The sequence below is a fragment of the Trichoplax adhaerens genome, genomic scaffold (genome assembly GCF_000150275.1).
Source record: "Trichoplax adhaerens TRIADscaffold_4 genomic scaffold, whole genome shotgun sequence".
NCBI classification, from domain to species: domain Eukaryota; kingdom Metazoa; phylum Placozoa; class Uniplacotomia; order Trichoplacea; family Trichoplacidae; genus Trichoplax; species Trichoplax adhaerens.
The window spans coordinates 1778279-1791488 of record NW_002060946.1 but is presented as its reverse complement, the minus strand read 5'-3'; the positions used below and the strand labels follow the sequence as shown (position 1 = coordinate 1791488).

At 33.3% G+C, this 13210-nt stretch overlaps 2 protein-coding genes across 2 annotated transcripts; one reads left to right on the top strand and one right to left on the bottom strand.

Annotated features, from left to right (window-relative positions):
• Window positions 1–772: 772 nt before the first annotated feature.
• TRIADDRAFT_11340 (uncharacterized protein) lies at window positions 773–6762 on the top strand (the record flags this gene model as incomplete). The annotated part of the gene is made up of 14 exons (XM_002111832.1): window positions 773–837; window positions 2341–2394; window positions 3076–3162; window positions 3341–3436; window positions 3528–3584; window positions 3853–3934; window positions 4105–4221; window positions 4320–4484; window positions 4570–4772; window positions 4875–5129; window positions 5234–5404; window positions 5503–5726; window positions 5922–6138; window positions 6297–6762. Coding segments are annotated over 14 exons (2259 nt in total), but the record flags the coding sequence as incomplete, so codon positions are not given.
• Window positions 6763–8239: 1477 nt separating this feature from the next.
• On the bottom strand, window positions 8240–12157 carry TRIADDRAFT_24566 (uncharacterized protein; the record flags this gene model as incomplete). The annotated part of the gene is made up of 17 exons (XM_002111343.1): window positions 8240–8322; window positions 8467–8529; window positions 8606–8651; window positions 8756–8797; window positions 8905–8946; window positions 9039–9143; window positions 9219–9314; window positions 9400–9453; window positions 9588–9659; window positions 9747–9820; window positions 9906–9967; window positions 10059–10180; window positions 10322–10378; window positions 10506–10580; window positions 10748–10811; window positions 11244–11340; window positions 12031–12157. Coding segments are annotated over 17 exons (1281 nt in total), but the record flags the coding sequence as incomplete, so codon positions are not given.
• Window positions 12158–13210: the final 1053 nt, after the last annotated feature.

Genomic DNA, 13210 nt, shown 5'->3' with positions numbered 1-13210 from the left:
CTTGATTGATTTGTCCATGTTGATTAGCACTAGTGACCCACCCAACGATTCATTATCAAGGAACTATTTACTTTAAGGGGCCAACATTTCCGCTTGCTTGCTGCTTCGGCTTTTGGATACCACCGCTTTCGTTGATTGATTGACTTGGATTGCATTTCTTCATCCTTCACTGCTTTACTTAATTGATTTGTTCAACGTTGATTTGCACCAGTGACCCACCCAACGATTGAATTATCAGGGAACTATTTTACTTTAAAACCAACATTTCCGCTTGCTTCCTGCTTCGGCTTGGTCTTGGCTTTTGGATACCACCGCTTTCGTTGATTGATTGACTTGGATTGCATTTCTTCATCATTCACTGCTTTACTTGATTGATTTGCTCAACGTTGATTTGCACCAGTGACCCACCCAACGATTCATTATCAGGGAACTATTTGCTTTAAAGCCAACATTTCCGCTTCGCTTTTGGAGATCACCGTTTTTCTCCAATAATAACAAAAATTACCTTTCATCGTCCATTATAATTTCTACATGATCATTTTGAATCCGTTCAATTCCATCTATAATTACCAAAGAGTTCAAGCATTATACAGCAAACTTCATTACAAAAACTAATCTTTCAATCTTGAATCAATATCAAGAAACAAGAGTGTCCAAAATTGAAAAAAAATCTTACACTCAGTGGAATTGGTGGAAATAGTTTTCGTTGGCCAACTACAGTACGCGTAAATAGAATACGGTGGGATTACTAAAGATGGTGAAATTCATAGCGATCTTGCTATTCATTCTTCATGCTATCCTTTTTGTCCATGGCGATGTATACCTCCATAATCCAAGGTAGAAAAGCAAACAATAACTTTAGACTAACATTCGACAATTTACCACTTGTTATCAAATACAGTAATCGATCGCCCATAAACAACAGTTACAATTTTTATTTTATCGGGGCAATAAGGAATTCTGTAGTACTTGCCACCTGCTCTATTAGTGTATTCGAATGATTGCCCTTAACTGTCCGTTATTGATCGACTCTATATCTACTAACTAATCTTATCATCACCAACGAGTAGAAATAATGTCGATCAATCATGATCAGTACCACTACTGGATATATCAATGTCATCGATAGGATCGTATTCGGTTGCCCTCAGCAACACTTTGTCTTCCACTTAGCCATAGGATACTGTACTGTAAGGAATAGATAAAGTAAGTGGAACAAGGACAAGTCCAATATCTACTTGACTTTATCTTATGATATCAAGTGGTACTACAGTACTAGAAGAAAATATCAACCAATCGTTACTTACTTACTTGCACTGTGATCGTATTCGATCGCCGTCAACAGCAGTATTATTCAATTTATCGAGATTAATTATACGAGTATACTTTATCTTATGACTGTAATACTGTCATGGACAACTAGAGCTTGAGTAATGGCCGTGAATTACCCTTACTTTATCCATTATCATTATATTTATCTACTGCTGATCTACTTTAGTTTAGAACCATAATAACGGTAGTACTATCATGGACGACTAGAGCTTGAATATCGATGGTATTGTCAACCTACTACAAGTCGCAACTATTAGCCTATGACTAATTTACCAATACTTGCTACTTCACATCTCTTCATTGTCGATATTATTACACTTTCAGTAATTACCCTTAGTCCCTAATTACACTCAACTTATCTAGGACGATAGTTACCAAATGACTATCAATCCACCGTTGCACTACTGTATTTTCACAACTGTATGATCAAGATGATAGTATCAATCGCCCTTAACAACGCTTTTAGCCTCAGTAGATTAATACTATAATGAATAAATGATTTGTCCTATGGGATTTTCTTGATCGATGATGTAGTCAATGCTGCAGTACTACCGATTAACTATATACTGTATGTATATAATTTTCGCACGATATTCAATGTAGAAAGAGAATCAGTCTTTATCACACAGGGCAAATACAGTACACAATATTGAAAAATACCAAGTGATATGATATCATTCCACTAGTATGTTAATAACTGTAAAAGAGTAATTATACTAATACACTTATCGTCTACATTACATGACCAGGCAATGGAGATATTTGCAATGATATTAAAAAGGTTAATAACAAAATACTCCAACCCATGCCAACTGAACGTGATACACATCACTTTCGCTGCAGTTGACTGACATTGATCTTTCTATACGAGTAAATACCCAGATTAACGTTATAAAATGTATTTTGGGGGGACTTTTCTCCTAAGCTAGATTCCCATTTTGGATCTCAATTTTGTACATAATTCAACGCTTAATTTCTAATTCTTGATGAATATATCCTTTTATTTAGAGGAAGTAATAATCGTCTGGACGAAGCTACTAGACCTCGTGCCAATGCCAACAGGTCAGTTTTAATGATACTCAATGGGTTAACTGCATACAGTGATGTGCGAAGAATCATTTAGAACTCGCTAGTAACGTAACTTTAATAAATCACAAGTCTATACTAATGCTTACAGTAGTGATGCGTCTTTGGCAATTGGTGACCATCAACGATACATTAATAGCGTGATTTCTGGCTGTGTTGTTATTAGATCGATTGAAATAGTATTATGATGATGGCGTCTTTTCGCTGCCAGAACATCAGATTAACTCGTGACAAATAAAAATACTACAGGCAATAGTGTAGAGTATAAAGTATGGCATTTCTTTACAATTGTTAGTATCTAGTTTCTACTACCCAATTACGTTTCTTAGTGCCGTAATACTATACTATGCGCAAGGTAAATTTTTCAACACTAACTGTACTTTTTGCAGTTTTAGCAGCGTACGATAGGATAGAAAGATTGTAGTATTAGCTATTCATGCTACTTGCAAATACTGTAATATCTATCGGTAGCTTGATGATATCGACGCCGTTGTTATTATCATCATTATTTTTTGGATGTACAGTAATTGGACGGCGATACTTAGTTAACCAAACATACAGTAAACCCGTAGTTCTGAATACATCCAATAAAACAAGTACAGTAGCATTTTGTTACGCTATCATTTTAATATAAAACATTAATCTCTCTCTCTTTAGGCTCTTTAATTCTGAAAACAATAATCGCGGTGGATACAATGTTGGAAACTTGTATTATTATGCTGGTACGGTCTTGAATATTGAATGGTAAGTTTGTACATACTGTTTTTACCTCAACATTTCAGTCAATCAATTAAATCTAATAGTCGTCATTGTTGATTCATTACTAGCTATCTATGCTATGCGCTATCTTGCATTCAACGCATTTTTTTATTAGGTTGTTAACATGTAACTATTTCGTTACCTATAACTAAATATCACATAGGACGAACCAACATTCGTGCAACAATCCTAATAACCACTGCAATTTGATCTTGCAGTACATGTGTCATGATTTAATCCGTGATGGTGTTACTACCAGGTATTAATAGGAAAAATTGATCGAATACTGCATAGCCATTGATGCCCTTCAGCCATCATTAAAATTGTAAATTGTGTCGGTAATTTAATAGGACCATTCCGAAATCACCAACAGGGTGTAGTAACTATGATTGCAATCGTGACATCAGGTAATCGACTAACTATGTAACTTGAGTAATTAGACGTAGTCCAATGTAGCATGCTAACCCATCTAAAAATTTTTGTTGATGTAGTACACTTTTTATTTCATACGTCCATATAACGATAGATTACGCTATATATAGTAGTATATGATTACTTTTAATACACAAAGGATCAGTGGGCCGCATAATACTTCGATTTTAGTCGAATTCATAAGTACGCTTCTAGAGTAGATAACACTTTATTTACGTACATTATTTCGTCCATGTAATACAGATATGGGATGCATGAAACTTACGACAGTTACAAACTCTGCGAACATCGAACTCGTAACAAAGGCTTATTTACTGCTGATCAGGTAATGAAAATCAAAAGAACAAAACGTAATTGTAACCATTGTGCAGATATTGTTAGCGATTTATATCATTGATCGTAGAGTATCATTAATCAATGTTAAAATCATTTCTCTTTAATAAATGACTTGTTACTGAAATTCTTTGTAAATTTCCTAATCAATTGAATTTATAGAAGTTAAAAGGCAACGGTGCAATCTATACTAGACAGAATCCTGCTGGTACTCGACGAGGCTATGAATGCCCTGAAGAAAGAGATTATTACCCTTACTGGCATCACACACAATGGAAGGTAATTTCATTTTGTATTTCAAGATTGCTGAATTTATTCCTGATATATTATTAAAGTTAGAATTGTTATTCTATTGGGATGGTGGATACCTCCTTTAGGATATTGCCATCCTTACTTCCGAGCCAACTAGATGCCCTTACTACAAAGCAGAAAGTCACAACGTTAAGTCACGGTGGCAGTGTGTTGTGCCAAATGCTTACTATCGCTTTCATATCATGCGAAATTCCAAAGATTTTATACCAAATAATAAGAAAGATTGTGAAGTAAGCCAAATAATTTAAGGAAATAAAAAAGGCATTTCGTTACTGACTAACAACTTGAACATATGATCTCCCTTAATATTTGTAGAACTTAGTCTATCCAAGCAATGATCCAAACGGTACGCGGGGTAAATGGTCGGAGTATCCATCTCATGGTATCCCAGCTCCAGACTGTCGTGAAGCTGATTGGAGTAGAGATAACCATTTGGGTAACACAAAAGGTGGCTATCCAATGATGTATAATTGGACCATTCCAAATGATTTTCATGAAAATTGCGTATTACGAATGAGGTAAAGCAAAAATATCTCTGCTGTGTATAATACGTTCTATAATAATGTAAAAGTAATCAAAGTTTCTTAACTTGGTTACCTGTAAAATATTAACTACCCTAGATATAACATTTCCACCAAAGAATTTGACGGCTGGAGTGGTGATATTAATTCTACCTTAAATAGCGTTAAAGTGAATGAGCCAACGTGGTTAGATGTTCACAGTAGATTTAACTTGAACCAGACAGAAGGAGAAAACCGAGGTTATGTTTATGAACAAAATCCTAACGTTCGAGTATTTAAAAAGATTGGCAATAGCGGCTTTAAATTGCAGTTAGCCATTAATACTAATCAGTTTGGACGAACTTTTCAAGATCGGTAAGTTAATATATTAGCTATTTCTTCACTACATTAGTATTATTTTCCATGATTAGCCAACATTGCTATAGATTGCATAATCTTATCTGTGTACCTTTTGTTAGTTCTCATCGATTTGCTATTCGCAAAAGACCGAAAGAATTGGAAGATAAGTTGATACATAATTTAAATGTTCGAGGAAAGCGTGGTAATATTGTTCAAGTTTATCCTGCTGTGGAGTATGATTTTGTGCCCAATACATTAATGGTGTCTAAGAATAGCTACGTTCATGTCCAGTAAGTTTGTGATAATAATTTTTTTAATTTTTACTATCAATAAAAGATTATGTTTAGGCTGTTAATGCCTAATATGTTAATATTGATATTGAATATAGATGGACTGGTTCCAATACTAATCCTAATAATAACGACGGTCAAGGAAGGGCTGGTACAGATAGGTCTAACATCGTCATGTTAAGGAATAAAAACTATCCAGAAGGTAGTACTAGATCTAGTCAATTTGGTCACTGGGGCAATAACTATCCCAGTATGTTAGCAAGGTCCAATTTCACAGGATTTTCAGCACAAGATTTGGTAAACTTAGCCCTCTTATCACCAAGTAAGTTTAGGCTCTAGTGTTTCATTGAGAAATGCATCAGTACTTTAATTCATGTTTCAGTTTTTATGTACTATGATTATAGTTGCAGTACTTAGTAACTCCGTTAAAATAGCAGTTCTAATTTCTACTGTTGATTCTAACGGTTTTTAAGTTATGATATTGAGCTTAATGCTTACACTTTACTCTCACTGCTAGATCAATTTGGTGGTGAAATGTCCGAATTGGATGATGCAGGCACTTATTTTGACTTAGGACCGCGAAAAGTTACATCTAATGGTGTGTACTACTACATGTCGACAAGAAATAATAATTTTTCTAATCGCAGCCAAAAGGGCCGGATTGTCGTGATAGATTATGTTATATCTGAAAAGAAAATTGGTTGGAACGGTGGGAATTTGACGGTTAGCGGAAGGTATGTTATACTGCAATTAACTTAAGGAAGAATAATAGCTCAATTACACTGATTTACACATATATTTACGAGTTATATATATTATATATATATATATGTGTATGACTTGAGAAGACGTAATAACATATATATGTATTTATGTACGTATGTCATTAAAGCAATCAACAAGGGTTATGGATCCAACAGGGTGCATTAGAGTCGCTTGTTAATATTCGACTTGAAATGTGGAATCGTAATGATGGAGAACAGCGTATAAAGCAAGCTCATGGTACAGTAAATGTTGGAGATGGCTACGCAAGCGATTTTTTGGTCGTTTATCCTTTCACCAATTTTTCATCAAAATCTTTTGATGTGACTTTGAAGCTTGATTCTCAGATTTCATCAGAGATTCATATCTATCACTCAAGTTATATTAATGCTCAATCATGGACAAGAGTACCCAATGTTACTATTGAGAATAATATTGCTAGATTTAGTCAACGCGAAGGTGGACTTTACGTAGCAAGGACCCAGCCAGCCACTGCAGCCATCGCCGGAATCGTTATTGCCATTGTAGCTGGACTTGTGGTTATTATTGGATCTATCATTTACTTCAGACGTCGCCCAGAGGCATGGGCTAACTTAGCTAATCGCGCGAGAAATATACATCGCTCACTTCAATCAAAAGTGTAAGGCCGCCACATAGAATCAAGTATGCAGCCATAATTGTTAGCTTATATCAAAATGATTAATCATTTCGTAGTAATTTGATAATCTGTTTAGTAATAATGTTTAGTATTAAGATTATGGTACTTTGTATTTGCTATAGAATATTAAGACACAAATATTTCTTTTATTATATTTATCCACTCTTTTGCTGTTATCTTTCCAAGAGTTCTAAACGCTTTATTGTATTCAAATTTATATTTCTAAGCCTTTAGATTTGTTTCACGATACTTATAAGTTGTAAATAAGATATATATATATGTCTTTTGTCTTTCATAACATATTTTTGTATTGAATAAACCATCGATGTAACGCTTAAGTATTCATTTGTTAGAAGTACGTATACGTATGCGAAATTTTTGAGCTTGTTATGATCTAGAGCTGCAACGTACAGTATAATATTATTCATGATTTGTAGAAAAGTAATAATGGTAGCTTTTACTTATCAGCGTAGAATGCATACAATAGAGTATACTTCACTGACGTTCTATGCGTATTGGCGACAAAAATTACTTACGTATAACAATAAACAATAATACACCATCATAAGCTCTATGAATGCTTCTTATTTGATTATGAAATTTGCGTTCGAATAAAACTAATATTGGATGCTAGCTAACGTTATAATCGTAAAATTGTTGCTGTTACTTCTACTAATATGATAATCATTATCGGCTAAAAGTAATTAAAATACTCTGTAATTGTCTATAAATCTATAGTATTACTTTATTTTACTATATTATAGCCACTAATTGACAATGCTTGGGTAGTTATCAGCTTATTTACGTTATCAAGCTGCACTAGCTTTCGTAAACAGGTTTAAACGAACTATTGCTAATATAATACATTTTCTAGCTGATACATTCAGTCATGCACCATTATCCATTAAAAACTTTATTCAAAATATCAATTTTCAAATATGTAGCCTTCTATAGTAATTACAATCTTATAGGAAGTAGAATTATTGAAATCAAATGCACAGATAATACATCATCTTTTTGTTAAATTAATTCAGCATATACTGTATAAAGCATCCTCATAAATATGAATATGAGAAAGGCAATACAAAATTTATTTGAAATCACTGTCTTTGTAAATTAATATTGATAATTAGCAATATAGATATCAATATAACTTTTAAGATATTTAATTATAGTCTTTACTGCTAGTCAAAGATCTGGTAAGATAAGATTTACGTTGTCGCATTTGAAACATTTAAGCTACTTTCAAGCAACGCCCCTACATCTGGAGGGCTTTCAATAGTTTTGCCAGTTTTGCTTTCCGTTTTCTTTTTCACTGCCGATGATAAACTTCTAACTCTCGCACTCTGTAATTCAAGATGGAAGTATTGCAAGTATTTTAGTTGAAAATCTGAGTTCAAAGAATTTCTATAAAATTAGACTATTCTACTAACAGCAGGTCTTTCTCTATGCGTATCTACAGCTTGTATGTTTAACGAAAAACATTCCTGCTTACATCCTAAAGAGTTTAAGGATAAAAATAATCCTTTGTTACGGTCTCAGTCAATAATCTTATATTATGCCAAATACTGCAAGATATCTCATCTCGACTTACATAAATGACGAATCGATTTCTGAAATTTATTATTAAACCTAAACCTACCGTAAGCAACGGGCGTAAGTTTCATTACATGGTGTAATGGTATCTTCAAATAAGGTAGCTCACCTAATAGAATAAGAAAAGAATACGAATAACGAAATTTGTTCAGAGATATATTACTTGTGCCAAATAATCTACATACGGGGTGACTTCTCCAGATAGTATGAAAGTAAACATCTCATAACACCCTAATAACACAGTATCAAGACCACATCGATTAATAATAGAAATTCATCACTATCAAAAAATTGTTTATATTCACGATAAAAGAAAGGAATAACAAGAAACTCACTTGATGACAAACAACAAGAACATTGTTTGCCCTTTCTAATTCCTAGAGGGTTATTCAAAAGAGAATTATAGGATTAAGCTGAATCAAATTGATTTACATACTTTATATCACTTCAGGCTTAGCCGTGATTTAAAAACAGCCTAGCATACCATGATAACTGGTTCTAGACGGTTGACCAAATCCTCGTAAGACTGTAAATAGCATAGTTCAATATGGAAGCGCAATGAATCAGTTTGTTATTATAACATCGCTAATTCCATTGAAAATTGATATGAGTACTTACCTCACCACGAGGGTACCTATAGTGATATTTATCTTCATCACGCAATGCAAAATCACGTGGGTACCGTTCCTCAATTTCTTTATATGTCAATCCATCACAAACTCCCTAGAAATAAAAGAAGTAATAATCTTGTTTTAAACTACGTTCAATTTTCAATTCGTATACCATATTTATATTTACAGCATCAATTTCATTTAATGCTTTCCATTTTTCTACTGTAGCTTCTTCTATATATGTAGCTGTTTGGTAAGTTCGCTTTAGTTGACTAGTCCAAATCTATTCATGAGATCGGTATGTAAAATATATGTCAATAACTGCGAATATAAAGCATGATTCAATAAAATTAATGCTGCAGTGAAACCTGAAGACCCGATACATTTTGATTCTTCATAAATTCTCCCAACTTTTCAGCATACTAGAGGATAGATAAAACAATTCAGAGATAACTTGTTATGTGATATGTATTTTATGAGTAAATTACTGAAAATCAAGAAGTTAAAATATGTCAGTAATGATTTGCGTAAAACAGAGTCATAATATTATACGTACTAAAAGGCCACGTTCAGATAGATCCGCATCACCACCAATTTTTCCTTCTAAATTGTACATGCTCTCGCCATGCTGCGAAAAAGAGTTTAATCATAGAATTAGAAGTACTATTGCAATTACTGCATTGATGCAATGATGATGGCAGTTCTACTGTGTTACCCGGGTTAAATATATTTCCCTATGGCCCATGTGAGTATTCATTAGAAAATATACAGAACGACTTTGAATATGACCTAGAAATAGACGATCAGGTTAGTTACAACCTTCTGGAGTTGAAATTTTTCAATCTAGATTATATACTAGTCGGTTAAAAAATACCAGATATCTTATGAACCAGAAATTTTTTGCTCAAGTTGAACACTTTTATATAGGATAAGCATCTACAAGTTGAAGTTATACGAAATATGAATATAGTATATTATGTATATATACAATAAGTAAATAGATAATTACAGTTGTTAATGCCATTACTTATCATTTTCGCCATTTAAGGTAGCATAGGTTTTCTTATAATTTTCTATTCTTTTATAAAAGTCGTCTAAAAATTGTTCGCTATCCATTCCAACATAATCAGGAGAATCCGACTTCACTTCCTAAATATTGTGAATACAGTTATGGTTATATCGGACAAACTTAAAACTTGCTGATTCATTTTTACTATGTGTAACATAGAGTACAAAACGGTTACATAGACACTTTAGTGTCTAACAACAATGATGATAAACGGCTTATACCTTGATATAATGACGCTCAACTTCAGGATCATCAACAATTGATTCAATCCAAAAAACCTAAATTTATAAATTATACATGGTTTCGATGTGTAAGTTGAATCCATATGCTACAGTAACGTTTTTGGTATAACAGCGGTAGGAAATGTGTATACGTTATGGTATAGTGCACCCAATTTGAACATACTTTAAAGAACTGGTGTTGGCATGAATCCAGAATCATTTTTCGCTGACCCATAGTTGTATTGCAGCCATCCAGTACCTAATTATTGTTGTATAACAGTGATAAGATAATTACATCATTGCGATATTATTGCAGCCATAAGATACAAGAGTAATAGTATTAAGTATGTAACTCATGATGAAGGTTGGACCATCATTTATAGTAATCAATATTGGCAAGAATGGATGTATCAAGCGCAAACTTACTGCCACTTCGCCATCTTTAGTTAAAAATTCAACTATATCATCGAGAGCAACTTTTAGACAACATCTAAGCGAATAGATTAAGAGGATTATTTTGAAATTATTATCATTCGGAGTTAATTATCTAGTGATGACTATAAATAATTTATCTATTCAATACAAATTTTCGTTTTACGCGTCCATCAGAATTAGTATTATCTGATAATAATTAACTATAGCATAGGATATTAGTAGAGTTTTGTAAAGTAAAAGGTTATCATAGTGATTCTATAATATCCATGCTTTATTGATCATTTTATAAAGTAATCATTTACAACTTACTGCTTCTATGAAAACTTATATTAGAACTATACAAGTATTGTATACAATTGACGTCAAGATCGCCAGTCACAAATAAATGATAAGTTAAGGGTTGTCGATATATTGTTTAATCAAACGGTTGAACAAGCAACTGTTTGAATTGCTCAATAAACCAGAGGAATAATTATTGAATACCTACTTTAGTTGTTGTTTTGCTTCCTTATTTCTAGGATCATAATAATCGAAACGTTTGCCAGGGCCATACTGTTGGCGTCTATACTCACCAATGCAAAAGACTTTGAAAAACGAATTAAAAAAAAAAAGAAGAATTTTAGTAAAGTAGTGCAGTAATAACCGGCTATGATAGTTGTTGTGTTGATCTCTTTCCAATACCATTTCTCCTAGTGGGCGAGCATGTATGTTTACTAGCAGTTGTATATTAACGGTCATTGAGGATAATCAAGCAGTCAACTAGATCGAAAGCGTTAACAGGAAGTAGTTACTGCAATTTCGTCACTTTTGGCGGCAAGATAGCAATTCAATTACTATCGTTACTGTATCTACGTAGAATACTATAGCAATGGAGAATTACTAATATTTTACTGAATAGTTGGATCGAAAGCGTTCACAGGAAGTACAGTAGTTAGTGTAATTTCGCTACTTTTCGCTGTAAGATAGCAGTTCAAGTACCATCGTCACCGTATGTAGGATACTATAGCAATTACTAATGTTTTACTGAATAGTTTGCAGAGATTGACTATATATTGTAGTTGTGCATTCAATATTGCCATCGAGAGAGGCTATCTTAACAATCTGAAATCGACAGTAAAACACTAACTCAATATTATAGTATTCTGTATAGTAATTTAGAAAGCTCGCTACCCACGTCTAGTATAAAAATGTCAATATTGATTGAAATGGCATTCACTAGTAATACAGTAATATGAAGACTTTATGAGGAAGAAAGTTGTACGACGCTAACTTACCTTTGGTAGAAATATTGATCCAATTAAAGTAACGTGCTAATTTTCGTGCGAGGTAAGTTTTGCCGCGAGCAGGAAGACCCATCATGACGATAACAGTCGGCTTATTACATAAGCTTGGACATGTTGCTAATAACACGGCGTTGGAAATTACCGCCCCAAAAAATTGATTTAATCGTCAATTAGTATTCATTTTTAAAATCAAAACGAATTAGGAGCTAATGATTGTAATAATTGCGGTAAATAATGTAATTGATTTTATAGCGGATATTCAATCAATTTAAGATTCAATACTGTAGTACTTGATTGGATTTTTGTCATGATGGAAGTACTCATTCAGGGGGGTATCTCAAACTTTAGACTCGTATAAAGGAATACGCGTTTCCAGCTTGTTTTTGAAGTTAGTGGCTTTTAAAATGCGATGAACTAAGCTCATTTCAAAGTGACAAAACTATTGCTGTATACAATCTACAATCCACAAACTACGCTACTACAACGGTACTTTGTATTAGAAATGATGAAATTGAGGGGAAGCGAAATAGACATGAACACTAGAAGATGCCAATAAAAAGAGCGATATAGTCGTACAGTATATGATGAATTCAATAAACTCTAATTGAAAAAAATCCTTTTACAAAATAAAAAAAAGTTGATATCGAAAACAAGTACTACCGTCTATCCTGATATCTAGTAATGTAATGAAATGGTTGTACGCCCATTGAGGAAAAAAAAAAAATGTCATCCTTTGCGCAAAATGATGGATAGCGACGTTTTTCATTCATAATGATCAATTTTAAAAGGGCATTTTCTTCAACTACGTTGTCTATATATACACATTGCCTTCAAAAGAATGAGATGGAAATTTACCCATGACTGTCGATCAATCAAATATTAATCTTATTGTACTGTTGGAGTGCAGATATTGGGCCGGCAAAAGCAGTTGTTGTAATGGAGTAATCACGCTCATGATGAAAGAATTTTCAGGATGTTAATTAGTTCATATTTATAGCTTAATATCTATCAGTGAACTAACGTGGAAATTGATTTGCCATTATTTATTGTCCTGTAAAGAACGCTGCAGTATGTAGGCAGCAGCTAATTTCACAAGTCGTCGTTGGTGATAATGAATATTTTGACAGATTGGTTTAGTCCTTGCTCGATGAGTAGTAACACTTTCTTGCTA